The 18,370-nt window shown below is 37.5% G+C and overlaps 1 protein-coding gene across 1 annotated transcript; it reads left to right on the forward strand.

Annotated features, from left to right (window-relative positions):
• The first annotated feature begins 618 nt into the window (after positions 1 to 618).
• On the forward strand, positions 619 to 18,237 carry LOC149827670 (protein THYLAKOID FORMATION1, chloroplastic-like). Its single transcript, XM_090019548.1, has 5 exons — positions 619 to 868; positions 3,237 to 3,504; positions 3,852 to 4,068; positions 17,444 to 17,559; positions 17,867 to 18,237. Exons 1-5 carry the CDS (start codon positions 658 to 660, stop codon positions 17,958 to 17,960), a joined length of 906 nt encoding a protein of 301 aa, XP_089875674.1. The 5' UTR covers positions 619 to 657; the 3' UTR covers positions 17,961 to 18,237.
• The last annotated feature ends 133 nt before the right edge of the window (positions 18,238 to 18,370 follow it).

The raw sequence follows: 18,370 nt of genomic DNA on the forward strand, positions 1-18,370 counted from the left end.
TCAGACAAAGCTAAGCTTATCAGGTTGATTCCAACATGGGCTTTGGCTCATCTGGTAGGGGCTACGTCACAGGGACACGCCATTTTGGGGGTGTCTCTGGTGACACAAGCGGACACGCTCAGACCCTATGACAGACACCGACATGTACGACTATTGTTTGAATATTTTATGATCAATTTCTAATAAAAAGACACTTTCACTATTAAAATATAAAAAATTGTTTTTTATTAATTTAAAAATTAAAAAATTTATGTCTTCTTAACCTTTTTTCAAAAAAAAAAATCGAACTTGCGACTTGAACTCGCACTCGCATTACGTGTCCTTGTGACCACCAATCTTTATGACATAGGCGTGAAGAATCTGAGAGGAAATCGTGTCATCTGTGCTCTCTTCCCGTCGCGTGGGGACCACACAAAATGAACACGTGTATGGTTTAAAATGAATATCACTAGTTTTCGGAGATATTAAATATGACCGGGACATCCTCCATCGGATTCATCGAACCAAGGCGTCCCAGGCGATCCCGCTCAATCCTTGCCAAGCGTCGGTCTCTAATTGGCTGCTCCGGGAGATATATTTTCAAAAGGGATAAGACTGCCCCTCTATTTGCAAAAGCTTACTGGCTGTTTCTCCGAAGGAAGAAGAAGAGGAAGAACGATGGCAGCGATCTCCTCCCTCTCTGTCTCGTCCGTGGGGCAGCAGCAGGCGTCGGGAAGTGGAGGGCGGTCGAGATCTCGCTTTCCCGACTACGTTTCATCGTTGAATCTCGACGTCTTCCGGCCGCGACCCCTCTTCTGCGTGCCCGGTCTCGTCCGCGTCGCCACGCCGGTTTCGAACTCCCGGTTCCGGTGTGTGGCGTCCGTCGCGGGTACTTCCCTTCCGTAAACCCTAGGTCCTTCTTAAACGAAGAGTTACTTTTAATTTGAGATAAATAATTTGTTTTACATTTTTCTGATCGGAATTGGTGAATTGCTTCATCTAAAATCTAATGTCATGATTCTTATCCTTGGTGCTTGGAGTAGTTATTACGTTAAATTGAATGAGATTTTTGACTAATTAGCCTAATTTGGACTTGAGCTAGCAATGATTTCAACTTAAATCAGGTTTTATCTAGGGATTGGGGATACAGAGCTTGGTTTCATTGTACTGTGCCTGTGATTCGTGAATTGTGATGAATTTTCGAGCATTAGGAAAGGAAACCACATGGTGAATGGCGGAGCCAGAAGTTTTTCGTTGGGTGGGCAGATTTTGGGTCTCGGGGATAATGCTATGGTCTTGAAGTCCGATCCATTTATTCGGACCAGTGGGGGAGCCAGAAATTTTTTGCCCACCCATCGTCAGAAGAAATTTTGGTTGTGAGTGATAGATCTGACATGCTCTTCTAGAAACGGCCTCCCTGGCCAGAGAAGGCGATGGCCATCAAGTTGATGGTACCATCTGGTTTCATCATTCTGAACACACTTTCAATCCCTCTTTTCCTCCATTTAGTGAAGCAAACATAGTGTTTTGCATGGCACCCATAACCACATTTAGGTTCCAGTCATCCATATCGCCATTCCTGTCATTAGGACCTCACCGATGCAAGTTGTTTTCATCAAATTGGACCCTGTGTATGTGATCTACATCATCCATTTAGTGAAGATCGGCATTTGAATAGACAGAATCCGACTTATGTGCAGGACTTTTTGCTGATTCAAAAATCAATAACCATTAATAAAAACATGGTTTTTTTGTTAAAGAACACTGTCAAAATAAATTGAAAATCATGTTTTTTTTTGTTAAAGAACACTATCAAAAGATTGATTTCTATTAAACCAACCGTGTTGAACCCATCGATAGGGCCAGATTGATCAAAACAACTTAGTACCAATGAGATCCCAGAGGGAGTTATGACCACAGAGGATGATATAGGGATGAGTGGAGCCGGGTTCCCCATAAACGTAGGTTACACGGTTTCACAAAGAACTAGTGACAAAAGAAGAAGCCGGGGGGGGGGGGGGGGGAACGCACAGATCTTCGTTGAATATTCACAAGAGAGAACTCCAACTCCCACTAACTAATAACCCGTCTCTTCTGTGGTTTTTACACAATTCAATAAGGTGAAAAAAATTAAGGGAAAAGATTAGCACTACCATCAGAAGAAGAAAACACACATGGACGCATATTCTTTCTTTAACATCGTCAGAAGAATTTTTTTCCGGTTTCTAATTCTGGGACCCATGCCCACCCCTGTCTCCGCCAGTGTGGTGAAGGGAAATCTTTCAAGTTTGAACTTGAGATTTTGTTTGTGAGTGGACAATTTTTAGTTTCAGTTGCATTGAAGCATTCGTCAGGATTGAGGTTATGGCTATCAATTTGTAAGCTCCTTCCGAGAACAATTTAGGACAAATGAAATGATAAGAATTGTGGAATTTTAGGTCAAACTTGTGTTCTTGCTACTTTCTAGTGTAAAGGTTGAGTCTTTGGCTGAAAACATGGAGCATTTGCCAACATTATGTTATGGTTATGAAAGTATTTGAAGCACACATGATACGGGTGCATCGACTTTTGCTTGGACCATTGGACATTTTTGAGATTTGTGACCGATATACATGAAAGTATCTAAAGTATGCATTATAGGGGTGCATTAACTTTTGCTTGGAGTATCGGACACACAAATATATATATATATATATATATATATATAGAGAGAGAGAGAGAGAGAGTATTTACCAGAGTGTGAACGCTCCATTTGCTAGGAATCGACTGTTGGAACGTGTATTGTCGACGAAAAAATATTATTTTTGGCTGCTCAAATATTTCTGAGAATTCTGAGCCATCGATTTTCAAGTCTTAAAAGATCCTGTTATGCATCATAATCAGCCAATCTGAGAGTCGGTTCCCACAAAACCAAGCATGTAGATTGCATCCGTACGATGAGATTCAAGAAAAAAAAATGAAAATCTGCATTCATACTCCGGTAAACATATTCTAGTGACTCTCTCTCTCTCTCTCTCTCTCTCTCTCTCTCTCTCTCTCTATCTATCTATCTATCTATATATATATATAGAGAGAGAGAGAGAGAATGACTGGTTTCTCCTACCGTGGTAGGAGGGTATGGACTATGGACAGACCCAATTTTCTACTTTTTCTGTTTTCCATTTTTTCGGGAAACTGACCTTATAGATATGATTATAGTTCTAAGTTCTTGTACCCTGATAAAAATCATGGAACCAATTATGTGATTCATCTTGCAGATGTGCCTACTGTAGCTGAAACGAAAAAAGGTTTTCTTAACTCCTACAAGAGGCCCATTCCTGGTGTGTACAATACTGTTCTCCAAGAACTGATTGTTCAGCAGCACCTGATGCGATATAAGAAGACATATCAATATGATGCTGTCTTTTCACTTGGGTTTGTAACTGTCTATGATCAGCTTATGGAAGGATACTCTAGTAATGAAGATCGAGACTTGATATTTAAAGCATATATCGAGGCACTAAAGGAGGATCCTGAACAATATAGGTATGGAAGAAAACAATCCCTCTAATATTCATGTCTGCATTATTGCTTGCTGCTATTAAAGAAAATAAAGGGACAAGAAAAGTTGATTGGTTATTAGACAGTTTAATAAGAATTAAGAAGTAATCGCTCAATCCTCATCGAAGGCCATGAATAGTAGCATTGACAATAATGTTATAGTATACAACTGGATTTTACAGTCTATAGCGAGTACAATGACTGCTTTGTGTTAAGGATCTGACAGATACTTTTTTTATGAAGTGCTAATCACTGTGCCCTTTTTACTTTGGTTTTCGTTTGCTTTTTCATCAGTTGGATAGACTATGTTGACTTGCTCTATCCACTGTTAGGAATGATGCTAAAAAATTGGAAGAATGGGCTCGGTCACAGACCGCAGCTTCACTACTTGAATTTCCATCAAGCGAAGGAGAAGTTGAAGCTATATTAAAGGATATTTCTGAACGTGCTGGTGGTAAGGGGAATTTCAGCTATAGCCGATTCTTTGCAGTTGGCTTGTTCCGTCTTCTTGAGCTGACAAATGCAACAGAGCCAGCTGTCCTGGAAAAGGTTTTTCGTGCCATAGATTTTTTTTTCAACTATTTGTTGAAAGTAATATCTTGCCTTCTAATTATGAAAAAGATCCATGTTTTTATTCTTCATTGTAGTGGAAAATAAATAAATGAGATTTCTCAGGCGTTTTTTGCCCCCTTTTTCTTCTTTTGGAGGAAATTATCATTTTCAACTTGTTGAATTTTTTTAGAAACTATCCCACAGTAATACAATGTGTTCAACTGCATTGAGAGATTGGTAGGTCAGGAGCATTAAAAAAAATCCCAAATAATTTATTGATGTAGGAGTTTTAAAATTGTTTCCTGATTCTGCATGCTGGAGTATGTTTTTGCTTCTATGAGATTTTCATCTTGTAGATTAACTGTTGGTGTTTAAAAACTGCATGTATATCACAAAAGTTTTCCTTTCCCAAACATATTACTTCATAAGATCTGTCTATGTATGGGGCAAAACATATTGCTTAATTTTATTGATAATGACTCCCTAATGCCTATGGCAATGCCCAAAGAAATATATTTTTTTGGTTGCGATCTAATTAATTTTTTCTTTGTCCATGCATTTGTTGCTACTGATGATCCTCACTTCGGAGTCTCGGACAACTATATTCTCCACCTTTTTCAGCTTCAAGGAGTTCCACAATGTTCCCTTTTTTTTTTTCTTTTCTCGAGGTGCTGTGAAGATTAGCATTGCAAGAGTTTTTTTAGAGAGAATTAGTACTGTAAGATTAGGCTATACAGGAAGGCTGATTTTAGAAGTTAACGTTTTTTAAGTTCTTAAATTTGCTTTCCTTTAAGCAACCTTTTAGTTTGTTAGACAATTTGAGAAATAAGAGGAAACAGGTTAGGGTTAGAGGAGAGACAACAAAGAAACGTGAGAACAAAGTTTCTCTATAGATGTCGTGAGTGAGGAACACTCTCTCTTAGAGGGTCGACCCCCCTTTAATAGCGCATAAAGGTAAAAAATAAAATGACTAGTATGCCCTCTTCTTTATAGGGTATGTACATACCAACTTATACATACAAGGCTACCTTACATAGCACTATGCTACACTATATTACATAGACTTTCAATACTCCCCTTTAAACTTGAAAGGATGTAAAAGAATCATTCCAAGTTTGGAAAGGAAAGAACTGAAATGCAAAGGAAAAAGACTTTTTGTAAACATATTTGCAATTTGATTATTTGAGCTGACATATTGTAAGGCTATAATTCCATCTTCATATGCTCTTCTTGTATAATGAAAATCTATTTCAATGTGCTTAGTGCGCTCATGAAACTCTGGATTCTTTACAATATGAATAGCACTCATATTGTCACAATATAACTGAGTTTTCTTTTCACATGGAATTCCCAAATCCCTTAATAATCATTGAATCCAAATAATCTCAGCCACAACTTGAGTCATCGCTCTGTATTCTGCTTTTGCAGCAGACAAGGCCACCCTTTGTTGTTTCTTGCTCTTCCATGAGATCAAAGAGCTTCCAAGAAAAACACAAAATCCTATAGTGGAAAGATGATCCCTAGTAGAGACTCCAAAATCAGCATCACAGAAAGCTGTCAACTCTTTACTCGACGAAGATGAGAAAAACATACCATAGTTTATAGAATCTCTGACATACTTGATGATCCTGAGCACTGCTGCCAAATGAACTGATTGGAGAGCACTCATAAATTGACTTACTACATGGACTGTCTGTGTTATATCTGGTCTAGATATAGTCAAATATATACGGCTCCCAACTAATTGCTTGTATATAACAGGATCCTCTAGCTCAACACCATCAATAGCTCTCATCTTCAAATTTGCCTCCATGGGGGAATTTACTTGTTTTGAATCATCTGTCAATCTTGTTTAGCATACTTATGTTGGGACAAGTACAATCCCCTTGAAGTGTAAGTTATCTCAAGCCCAAGAAAGTACTTCAAACGCCCTAAATCTTTCATCTCGAATATATTGGTCAGTTTCTTCTTGGTCTCTTCATCCTTCTTTATGTCATTTCCAGTGAGAACCATCTTAAAACATATGTAATAATACATCTATATATATAGATGTATTCACCATAATACCCGATAGGGGTATTATGGTCTTTTCACAAGTACCCGATAGGGGCACTTGTTTTGTTTCTTTTTATTTTTCTGTTTTTTTTATTTTAAAACCTTTATTTGGGATACTAAAGGGGCCCCACAATGGAGTCGTTGGGGGCTCCCAACGACTCTATTGGGAGCCCCCTTTAGTCTCCCTTGGCTTATAAATAGGGGGAACCCCCTTTATCTTGCAATGCTTTTAGAGAGCTCCTCTCCAATAAAAGGGTATTTATTTTATGTGTGTAGCCTTGTTGTAAGGCCTTTCGTATATCCCTTAGTGGATTTCCTCTCTTATGCTTGTTTCTTTTGTTTGGTGTTGGACATAGTGAATGCATTGGCATTCTTGAATTCTTCCGCATACTTCATTACATGGTATCAGAGTCATACGATTCTCTAAGGTGAAATCTTGTCTCTCTCTACTTCCTTTTTATTTCACATCTTCATTTTGTAGCAATGGAAGTCAAGATCGACCTATCATTCAAGCTTAATGGGAAAAATTATATGATGTGGGCATCCGCAATGGAGAATAATCTCAAAAGCAAGAAGCTTTGGGGTTATGTAATGGGAACCGTTTCGGAACCCCAACTTAAGCTCACAAAGATGGAAGAAGATCAAAAGAAAGCGCTTGAAGGTGATGCTCGTCTCAATGCCATTGAAGATTATCATCACCAAATGGAAGATTGAGAGAGCAACCATGCAAAAATCCTAGCATGGTTTATGAATAACGTTGAACTTAAGGTATGTGCAAATATTGCAAAATTCCGTCGGGCAAATGAAGCTTGGTTCTTTATGAAGGGTATGTATACCCAAAAGGATCTTGCAAGAGCCTACTTTTGCAAGAAAAAGTGAGAACCACAAAACAAGGCGACATGAGCATACAAGATTACTATAGTGCTCTAAATCCTTTGTGGGATGAATTGGCTCTTTTAGAGCCTAAATGGGTGGCTACGGAGGATGTGGAACTAAGACAAAAGCAAATGGAACACGATAGATTGTTTCAATTTCTATTTGGGCTTCGTCCCGAATTTGAACAAGTTAGATCCTCACTCCATCCTCACTCCTCCATAGATCTATGTTTCCTCCTTTAAAGGAGGCTATTGCCGAAATCACTCAAGAAGAGACTAGGCATAGCATGAGTAAAAGCATAGATGAAGTTCTTGCCGTATCTATGTAAAAGTATCTCCACCAATATACTAGGATCAAGACCTTAATATTCTTGATAATAAACCCACCACGAATACACAATAAGAACACTTAAGAACACTTGTGCACAAAGGCACAACTCACAAATGCACAAAGGCATAAAAACAATGGAATCGATTTATTGAGAACTTGGGCTTTGACTCAAAGCCATTAAAGAATACAAGGGGAGAGCCCCTATTTATAACCACACAAAAAAAGAGCCTTGGAGGGGCTCCACTCATAGACGTTGGAGCCCCTCCAACGGTCACAAATGTGACCGTTGGAGGGGCCCAACGTCTATTTGAGTGCCCCCCAAGGTTCCTTTAAGTACAAAAAATAAAAAAGGAAAAATAAAGAAAAAAGAAAAGCTAAAAAGAATTTACAAACACATTCAAAAGGTGAATGTGCGTAAAATGGAAGAAAAGACGAAACTACCCCTACGACTAAATAAGAAGATATATATATATATTACATTAGGTAATAAGGTTCATAATTTAACAATCTAAACCCGGCAATCATGTTAAAATATACAAACCACCTCATTTTGGTAAGCAAGGGAGTGGTGGAAGAAAAATGATTATATGTCATCATTGTTATGAGCCGGGACATATTAAACCTGTTTGCCCAAAGCTAAATGGGACATTCAAGCTAAAGGTGATTTCTGTTGAGGAATCCTCCACCAAAGAAGATGAAGGCAAAAACGGGTATCTCAAGGATACTCTTGGTCAAATTTTCATGGCTCTCCACCATGGATGTGAAATATCTTTCTCATCTCAAGGGTGTTTTGTGCAGGATCTCCGGTCCAGGAAGCGGATTGGGCAAGGCCATAGGAAGGAAGATCTTTATTTTATGAATCACTTAACGCTTCCTAATACCTCTTTTTGTACTTATGTCCAAGATAAAAATATTGAAACTTGGCATAAAAGGCTTGGACATCCAAGTTACTCTAAAATGTATCTTTTTTCTTTTGGAAACAAGTTTTGTAAAGAAAAATATATCAATTGCAAAGATTGCATTTTTTGAAAAATGAAGTCTATTCATTTTCCTATAAGAACCTTTGTGTCAACAAGACCTTTTGAATTGGTGCATTCGGATGTATGGGGACCATCTCCGGTTCTATCTAAAGGTGGTTATTCATATTATGTTACCTTTATTGATGATTATACTAGATATGCATGGATCTATTTTCTTAAACTTAAATCGGAAGTTTTTAATTTTTTCAAAGAATTTCATGCAAAAAGTTCAAAATCAATTTCAAAGCCGCATATCCATTCTTAGATCTGATTCGGGTGGAGAATACTTATCAAATGAGTTTCAATCGTATTTAAAACAACATGGCATTTGTCATCAAAAATCATGCCCAAGAACTTCTCAACAAAACGGTCTAGCGGAAAGAAAACATAGACATATTTTAGAAACCACTAGATCATTACTTATTTCTAAAAATATTCTTAAAAATTTTTGGGCCGAAGCCGTGTTAACCTCCACCTATTTAATCAATAAAATGTCATCTTCAAAATTGAACAATATCTCTCCTTATGAAAAGCTTTTCAATATAACACCCGATTACAATCGTCGTCGTATTTTTGGGTGTAAATGCTTTGTTCTCTTGCATAAAAGAGATAAATTGTCACCAAAAGCAATTGAATGTGTATTTTTAGGATATGGTGAAAATCAAAAGGGCTATAGATGCTTTGACTATAAAAACAATAAGCTATTTGTTTCCAAAGATGTGACTTTTTTAGAAGATGAAAATGGTTTTGAAATATTGGAAAAACCAAATGAAATTGATTATATGTTTATCAATGATCTTTTGGAAGATTCAAATGATGACTCTTTAAGTCATCCAGAATTTTTAGAAAATATTCATAATAATGATTCTCATGATATTGAGGTATCACCAACTAATGGTGACAATCTCCAAGTATACACTCGGCATGAGCAAGCGCAACCTATTAGTGCTTTAGAAAAATTCTTGCGGCTTAATGAACCCCTAGAAGAAACCTCCCTTAGGCGATCTTCTAGAGAATCAATTCCACCTAATAGGTTTGTCTCTTATGAAACTCTCTCACCTAACTATAGAGCTTGTCTAATAGCCTTGTATTCTTACTATGAACCTTCCCATTATAATTAAGCAAAAAATATTTCTCATTGGGTTGAAGCAATGAAAGTTGAACTAGATGCTTTAAATAAGGCTAAAACTTGGGAAATAGTTCAACTTCCTCCAAATAAAAAAGCTATAGGATGTCGGTGGGTTTACAAAGTCAAAACAAAAAGTTATGGATCCCTAGAACGTTATAAAGCTAGATTAGTTGCTAAGGGATACTCACAAGAATATGACATTGATTATGAGGAGACGTTTGCCTCTGTGGCTTGCATGACAAGTGTTAGAACTTTAATTGTTGTAGCATCATTTAAGAAATGACCTATAATTCAATTAGATGTTAAAAATGTCTTTCTTAATGGTCAATTGAATGAAGAAGTATATATGGACCCTCCGCCGGGAATTAGTGTTAACCAAGGTCAAACTCTTCGATTATTAAAAGCTTTATATGGCCTTAAACAAGCTCATAAGGCTTGGTATGATAGATTTAGTGCTATCATGTTATAATTGGGATTTCGTTCATGTTATACTGACACTGCTCTTTTTGTTAAACGTGCAGGTAGTAGTATCATAATCCTTCTGCTTTATGTTGATGATATGATCATCACTGGCAATGATGAAAGTGATATTCTTAATGTTAAAAATATGTTAAAACATAATTTTGATATGTCTGATTTGGGTTTTCTCATGTACTTTCTTGGTATAGAAGTAGCGTACTCTCCTCGAGGGTATATTTTGTTACAGATGAAGCTTGCTGCAGACATATGTTCCAAATATGGGATTTCAGATGACAAAAAGGTGGAGACTCCCGAGGTTATCAATGTTAAACTACGACTGGAAGATGGAGTTCTGCTGGATGATCATACGCCTTACAGGCATCTCATTGGCTCTTTTACCTATCTGACTATCACCAAGCCTGATATCGCTCATGTTGTGCACTCTGCAAGCCAATTTCAGCATGCCCCTATAACTCTGTATATGAGTGTTGTGCTTCGGATCATTCGCTACATAAAAAATACTTTAACTAAAGGGCTATTTCTATCCTCACTCTCTTCCTTAAATTTACTTGCTTATACTGATGCTGACTGGGAAGGAAACCCAAATGATCGAGTCTCAACTACTGGCTTTTGTGTTTTTTTAAGAGACTCGCTAATTGCTTGGAGATGCAAGAAACAACAGAAAGTCTTGTTGTCTTCCACTGAAGCTGAGTACAGGGCCATGGCAACTACTACAATAGAACTTGTGTGGCTTCGAAGTCTTCTTCAAGATATGGGAGTCAAAATTTTCGGTGCTCCGAAGCTTTGTTGCGACAACAAAAGTGCGATCTATATTGCCAGCAACCATACCTTTCATGAGAGGACTAAACATATTGAAATGGACTGTCACTATGTTCGTGATGAATATCTTCGTGGGACAGTTACACTGCCATACGTCACTTCGGAATATCAGCTTGCAGATTTCTTTACCAAAGCACTTCCTGCTCCTCGCTTCTTGTTTCTTCTTGGCAAACTATCGGTCATCTCCCCGTAAAGTTTGAGGGGGGTGTTAAAACATATATAATAATACATCTATATATATAAATATATATAGATGTATTCACCATAATACCCGATAGGGGTATTATGGTCTTTTCACAAGTACCCGATAGGGGCACTTGTTTTGTTTCTTTTTATTTTTCTGTTTTTTTTATTATTTTTATTTTTATTTTATTTTTATTTTTATTTTTTAGAACCTTTATTTGGGATACTAAAGGGGCCCGGGCCCCACAATGGAGTCATTGGGGGCTCCCAACGACTCTATTGGGAGCCCCCTTTAGTCTCCCTTGGCTTATAAATAAGGGGGAACCCCCTTGTATCTTGCATTTCTTTTAGAGAGCTCCTCTCCAATAAAAGGGGTATTTATTTTATGTGTGTAGCCTTGTTGTAAGGCCTTTCGTATATCCCGTAGTGGATTTCCTCTCTTATGCTTGTTTCTTTTGTCCGGTGTTGGACATAGTGAATGCATTGGCATTCTTGAATTCTTCCGCATACTTCATTACAAACCAAATCGTCTAATATAAAGAAGCAATATATATTTTTCAAGAGCAGAGGAAGCTACAAACAAGCCAGAATCATGATGACTCTGGTCAAAACCAAATGTCCTCGCTGTCGAACTAAACTTCTCAAACTAAGCTCAAGGTGCTTGGTCGAGACCATATAGGGCTTTGCGAAGTCTACACACTATGCCTTATGGATCTGAGTATCCTTGTGGTAATTTCATATACACTTCTTCTTGTAAGTCTCCATTCAAGAATGCATTCTTGACATAACTGCCAAAGGTCTCACTGTTGTATGGTTGCCACTGCTAGAAGAGTACGAATAGTGGTCATATGAGCCACAGGAGCAAAAGTTTCTGCGAAGTCAGTTCCAAACTGCTAATTGTAGCTCTTAGCCATCAATATGGCTTTATACCTCTCCACTGACCCATCAGCCTTTGTTATTACCTTGTACACCCATTTGTTGCCAATAATATTTTTCTTGGGAGGAGGTTTTACTAATTCTCATGCTTGCATTCTTTCCAGTGCATTTATTTCATCAATCATATCTCTTTGTCATTCCTCATTTTCTGCGGCTTCTACATAGGACTCAGGCTCAACACAGGAATGGATTAAGGCTAGGAAAGCACAATGATGTGGTGTAAAAGTAATAAGACACAAAACAAGATAGAAGTACAGAAGGTCTAGAACTTTTACGTACCTGACAAAAAGATAAGGAAGAAGAAGATGGTAATTCTATGTTTTGTTGTTGTTGTTTTGGATCTGTTGTCGAAAGAATGAGATCAAGATTGGCCTCTTCACTTTCATGCTCTTCCACTTGATTTAAAAATGGAATTTCAATCACACCTTCATGTCTCCTTGAGTAAGTCTGACTAAACCTATTTCCTTTAGTTAGAACTTTCTCTCCTTGACTCTCTATTCTCTCTCTCCCACCTTCCCTTTCTTTAAAGAAAATAAAAAAGGACAAGTCACTCTCATTCTCTCTCTTTTCTCCATACTGGCTAAAGTATAGCACATTCTCCTGAAAAACATGTCTGGATACCCACACTTTCTTTCTAACCGGATCATAGCACTTGTATTATTTCTTACCTTGAGAAAAAACAAGAAAACAACATTTTACAACTTTAGGAGATAACTTATCTCTTTAGTTGTCAGCTAGCAGGACAAAACATATACAACCAAATACTTTCAACATATCATAGTTTGAAACTCTTTCATATAGTTTCTAAGAAGATGATATGCCTTTAAGAACTCTAGAAGGCATATAATTTATCTGATAAATGCTCAGTTGAAATGCATCTTCCCAAAACACTTTAGGTACTTTCTCCACCAAACAGAAGAGCTCTAGTTGTTTCTAAGATATGCATGTTCTTTCTCTCAGCTACACCATTTTGCTCAGGAGTGTAAGGATAGGACTTTTGGTGAACCACACATCTTTCTTGCAAAAATCTTTCAAACACATAATTAATGTATTCACCACCAAAGTCAATACGTAGAGTTTTAATCTTAGCTGCAAATTGATTCTCAACCATGGTGCAAAAGCTTTTAAAGATTTCAAAAAAATCACTTCTATTTTTTATAAAGTATATCCAAGTAAACCTTACACAATCATCTATTAAAGTCACACAATAGGACAATCCTCATTTTGGCATAATAGAAGGACCCCATATATCTTAATGTACCAAATAAAAAAGACTTTCTGATTCCCTATCACTAGACTTGAATGCAAGAGCATGACTCTTAGTCAATCTATAACTCACACAATCTTTAACATGATTTGACATAACTAGCTTGGATTTTTCAAAACTTTCTCAGGATACTAAACTTTGCAACATAGAACTGAAAATATGTCCTAGTTTCTGGTGCCACAAAACAGACTCATTCAAAACTAAAGCTCTATATTCGGTTATAACTTCTTTCTATTCCCTCGTATCAATTCAATCCAAGTAGTATCAATCTTCTTTCCTATGTCTGATCCCAATCTTCTTCCCTAACAATTGATCTTACACAACACAACCAATAGAGGAGAAGATAACATTATAATAAAGTTTGGTAATTTGACCACAGAGATAAGATCCATAGTAAGGGATGAAATATGATAAACTTGAGAAAGATTAAATTTACTACTAGAATAGGAGTCACAAGTAATTGAACATACTTTGGATACAGACATAGAAGATCATCTGCAGTGCGAAAAATGTCACTATATGGACGACAGTTAGCTAAGACAGACTTATGAGGTGTCATATGATATGAAGCTACAGAGTCTATTATCCAACCAAAAGAAAGGCCTGAGATACCTGAGAAAGCAATACCAGAGGAGGAGGCAGGAGTGGCAGAAGAAGAAGGGTTCGTGACTGATTGAGCAAGGAGCTGTAATTGCTAGATCTGATGTTGAACCTGCTCTAGTCTCTGAAGTTGCCCACTACCCAACACTTCACCATCAATCGATACAGAGCCACCTGACTCCTCATCCTTTAGTATTACACCCTCACTCTCAGTCGAAGTTGCATATGCACCACCTTTCTTTTTCTTGAAAACTGAGCCATAATTCTTCATATGGCCAAAACCCTTACAATAATGACATTGAATAGAGTTAAGGCCACTTCTTCCTCCAAGTCCCATCTCCCCTCATCCTCCAGTCCTACGACCTCCTCTTCCCCTCATTCTGCCACCCATCTACCTGGATACAATCATGACATTATCTCCATATATGAAAGATCCAAGAGACTTTATCTTAGTCTCCTCTATAATTAATTAAGCAATAACTTGAGTCACGGATGGTAAGTAAGAACGATGCAAGATGGCACTTCTCATCCTATCAAATTCTGGCCTAGGCCAAGAGAAACTCAATGACTCTATGTGTCTTCTTATGTTGATCAAGAAGCCCCAAACAAGTTTGACATAAAGTGCAAGACACACATTTTGTAAATTTCTCACATTTCTTCTGCATCTCCATTAGTGCAAGAGCATCCCAGATTCGTTGCATATCTGAATAGAATTCTTTGATTGACTTACTTTCTTAGCTCATATATCTCAACTCTTGAGTGAGTTGATAATGTCTCGCCCATTTCTTCTTTGCCTTATGAAATTTAGAAATGTTCATGTCCATCCTCGATTCCATGGACGCAAGAATTTGAGCTTTGACTCATGCTTCCTTGGCTTATACTTCTCACTCTTGAGTGAGTTGATAATGTCTCGCCCAGTTCTCTTGCCTCTGAGATATGCCTAAGGTTCTTTTGCCTTATGGAATTTGGAAATGTTCATGTCCATCCTCGGTTTCACGGACCCAAGAATCTGAGATTTTGAGGCTTATGCTTTACGCCTCGCCTCAGTTTTTAGTGGAGTGCCTCGCTACGCTTCAACGCTTTTCACAACAGTGCCCTCATAAGAAGCTTTAGGTTTTGTTTTTCAACCATCAAGATAGCCTTCCAATCCTTTTTCAACCACCACTACTTTCAAAAAATCAACCCAATATGCATAGTTTGTCCCATTTAACTTGACTAAGATGATTTGAATCCCTTCCTTCTCCATGATATCCCCCACAATAAATATTACCAAAAAATAGAGAAGATTAAGGTAATCAAAAATTCAATAAGAGATAGTTCAAATGCCAAATGGAAGGCACAAAACACATATGAAAGTCACAATATGCTCTTTATACACAAAAGATGCTGAATCAACACATGTCCAGCCCAAACACAGCAAATAGGGGCAGTCGATACCTTGAAATCCCCAAATATGGCTTACCGCAAGCTATAGACACCTCAAAAATAGCTCAAATCTCCTCCAAAACCCCAAAATAGCTTACCCAATCAGTTTCTCCAACCTTCTATAGCAAAAACGACCTGAATAGAACCAATTTGAGCCTCCAAAAACCAAAAACTGAAACAGATTCAATGTTTTTCCCAAATCTAGACTGAATTTTTCAAGAAACCTAGAAATTCTTGAAAAAATCACCAAAAATCCAAAACAACTCCAAATCCAATAGGGTTTGATTTGTAAATCTTCTAAAATCAAGCCCTATCAAGTTGTAGGATCAAACTGACCAAAACTGATCTGAAAAGACCAGTCATTCCTCTCTAGGGTAACGTCAGGCTGAACCAGGTTCCTCTCCTTCCAGCTTCAAATCTTCCTCTTCCCTGCACTCTCTAGCTTTGATACCATGTTAGACAATGTGAGAAATAAGAAGAAAGAGGTTAGGATTAGAGGGGAGAAAACTAAGAAATGAGAGAACAAAGTTTCTCTATATATGTGAGTGAGGAACACTCTCTTAGAGGGTATGTATATACCAACTTACAAGGCTACTTTACATAGCACTATTTACATAGACTTTCAATATAGTTCAGTTGCTAATTTGTATCCACTTAAAATGGAAATTAATAAGAGGTGATTCTTGTCAAATGTTTTATTTGTTTTTTCAAATTTTACGACTCATGCAGTATTGATTGTGTTTGTTGTCCAAACGACATTCAAAATTTTCTTTTCTAAATTTTTTAAAAAAAAAATCATAATTTAATTAAATAAAAATCATATTGTTTATTTGAACTTCTACTGAGATAAAGCGCCATGACATTGTCCATTTCCAAGCAAAGATAATATGAAGCTGGAGATAAACTCTTAGAGCTAGAGTTTTTGCGAGGTTGCATCTCTCACTGGTTTGCTCTGACGTTAAAGAAGGGATACAGTTAGCAAGTTCGTGCATCTTTTGCTTCCATGATGAAGAATATCCAGCACCTATCTTTCGTCACTGCTTTTCAGCTTCTACTGAGATGGGGCTTCCCAGGATTATACAATTCAGATATGGAGGTTACATGCCTTGATAGATGTCCAAGGTAAGAAATGAGTGATAGCTTGAAAGTGGTGGCGTCTTTCAGCATAATGAGTCGGTGACCATTTGGTTGTAAGGGATGAGAGGACATTTGAGGATGAATACTCAAGTTTTTCCTGCATATATGGAAGAATTCATACTAACATTTTGTTGTATGCAAAAGGAAAATGGCTTCAATCCTATCTTTGATTATGAACACATGGAAATTTTTGTAGGGAATCTCGATTCCTGTACACGGTCGCCTCTCTGTTTTGGTATCCTCCTGTCACCAATCGTTAGTTTCACCAGGAATATTACTTTCATTCTTTCCACAAAAGGAAAAAATTTGCATTATTCATTTCATGATTAGAGGCCTTCTCTTCAAAATCATGGTTGAATAAATAGTTGATATACTGAACCTTCACACCCCTACTGTATTCCTTAATATACTAGTCATATTGGGATTCTAAATAAAATGGTTTTCTCTCCATATCTGCAGTTGTATCTACGTGATATAGCTTAAGAACCAAAGTTCCTGAGCATATGGTTTAGCTCGTTCTTTTCTATGTTAGGCTTTATTTAAGAAGCATATGTCCTCACTGATAACATTTTCAAATTATTGTTTCTTAATCCTGGTAATCACAAAGTTAAATTGAATCCACCTGAATATGGGGAATGACTGCAGATCGAGTTCCGAGGAGGGTGACTCAGCCTGGGTTGTGTACATCTGTTAGCTCAATGCTACTTGTAGCTCCAATTCAAAGCCGAGTCCTGCATTCAAATTTACCTTATCCCTGTGCTTTATTTGCTAGTTTACCATCATAGCTGTCAGAGCCGTGTTGTTGCATAATGTAATTGGCATTGAGTTGATTCAAGAAGTATAAGAGCAAGTTCTTCTTTTTGGTTTTTTTTTCTGTGTTATGTTTACAGCTTATTTTTAATTATTCTCATCTCATGTTGATCATGTTTGTTAGCTTCTTCTCATCTTATAGTACAAGTTATTTTGGTAATTTGGTTTTTATTATCGTAGTGCCAACTGATAGATTCAAAACTTTCTGTTGCTGGAAAGTTGATCTTTTGGGTTTTGATGCCCTGTTTAAGGTATCAATCTTCATGTGTTCTCAACTTCTAATTCAATGTCTTGTAAACTTGGCAGCTTTGTGGAGCCTTAAATGTGAGCAAGCGGAGTGTTGACAGGGACCTTGATGTATATCGCAATCTTCTTTCCAAGTTGGTCCAAGCAAAGGAGCTCTTGAAGGAATATGTAGATAGGTGAAAAATCATTGCCCTTTTTTGCTGCAGTCACTTTTCATGCAAAAGCATTATAAACTTTCTGTTATAGGTCCACTTTCATGGAACTTGCCATGATTTTATCTTATCATTCTTAAACAAGAAAATTATCCCTTCTAAAATGATGGTTATGGTTTCAAGTTTATCACTATTCTTGGTAGTGTCATTCAATCAAAGCACTACCCCCCTCCAATTAATTTGGAATGTGGCACTTGTTTTCCCTTTATTTTCCTGGCAACATTTTACCCTATAGTTAACAAGAGATTAAGAAATTAGCTCTATTTTGCAGGGAAAAGAAGAAAAGAGATGAAAGAACAGAGTCTCAAAAGGCAAATGAGGCCATCAAAAAATGCACTGGGGAATTTCACTATGCAGACCACTAGCTACTTGGACAACAGCAGCTCCGACTGTGCCAAACCAATTATCATTATGAAGTTAACCTAATGAGTCCTTCCAATTTTGACGCAGAGTGGAGCCTTATGATGCAGGTTCATGTTTTCATGTATTATACTTTGCAATATCGGCAACTGGAACATCACCATTCAATTCTGTTGTATGTTCCAGTTGCCGCTTGTAGCAATATGCAAAAATTTACAGCCAGCTTTTGAGCTAAGTTCTTGTGCTTTCAGCATCCATTAATGGCATTACTTTGTGCATAAATTGCTCATGAAATTTGTCATTGCGCAGAGACCTATCTGTGCTGGCTCAGCCTGCCGGACTTATGGTCACTGTCCTGTGAGCGTAAAACTCTGAGGGCTTACCCCTCAACCCCACAGAGTCGCCAAACTTCGGG

This window comes from Nuphar pumila, chromosome 10 (genome assembly GCF_984573655.1).
Source record: "Nuphar pumila chromosome 10, dmNupPumi1.hap1.1, whole genome shotgun sequence".
Classification (NCBI taxonomy): domain Eukaryota; kingdom Viridiplantae; phylum Streptophyta; class Magnoliopsida; order Nymphaeales; family Nymphaeaceae; genus Nuphar; species Nuphar pumila.

Coding starts and splice junctions, on each gene's coding strand:
- LOC149827670 (XM_090019548.1), top strand. CDS start 658: ATGGCAGCGATCTCCTCCCTCTCTGTCTCGTCCGTGGGGCAGCAGCAG. Junction 3,505..3,851: donor GAGGATCCTGAACAATATAG/GTATGGAAGAAA, acceptor ATCCACTGTTAG/GAATGATGCTAAAAAATTGG. Junction 17,560..17,866: donor TTGAAGGAATATGTAGATAG/GTGAAAAATCAT, acceptor TCTATTTTGCAG/GGAAAAGAAGAAAAGAGATG.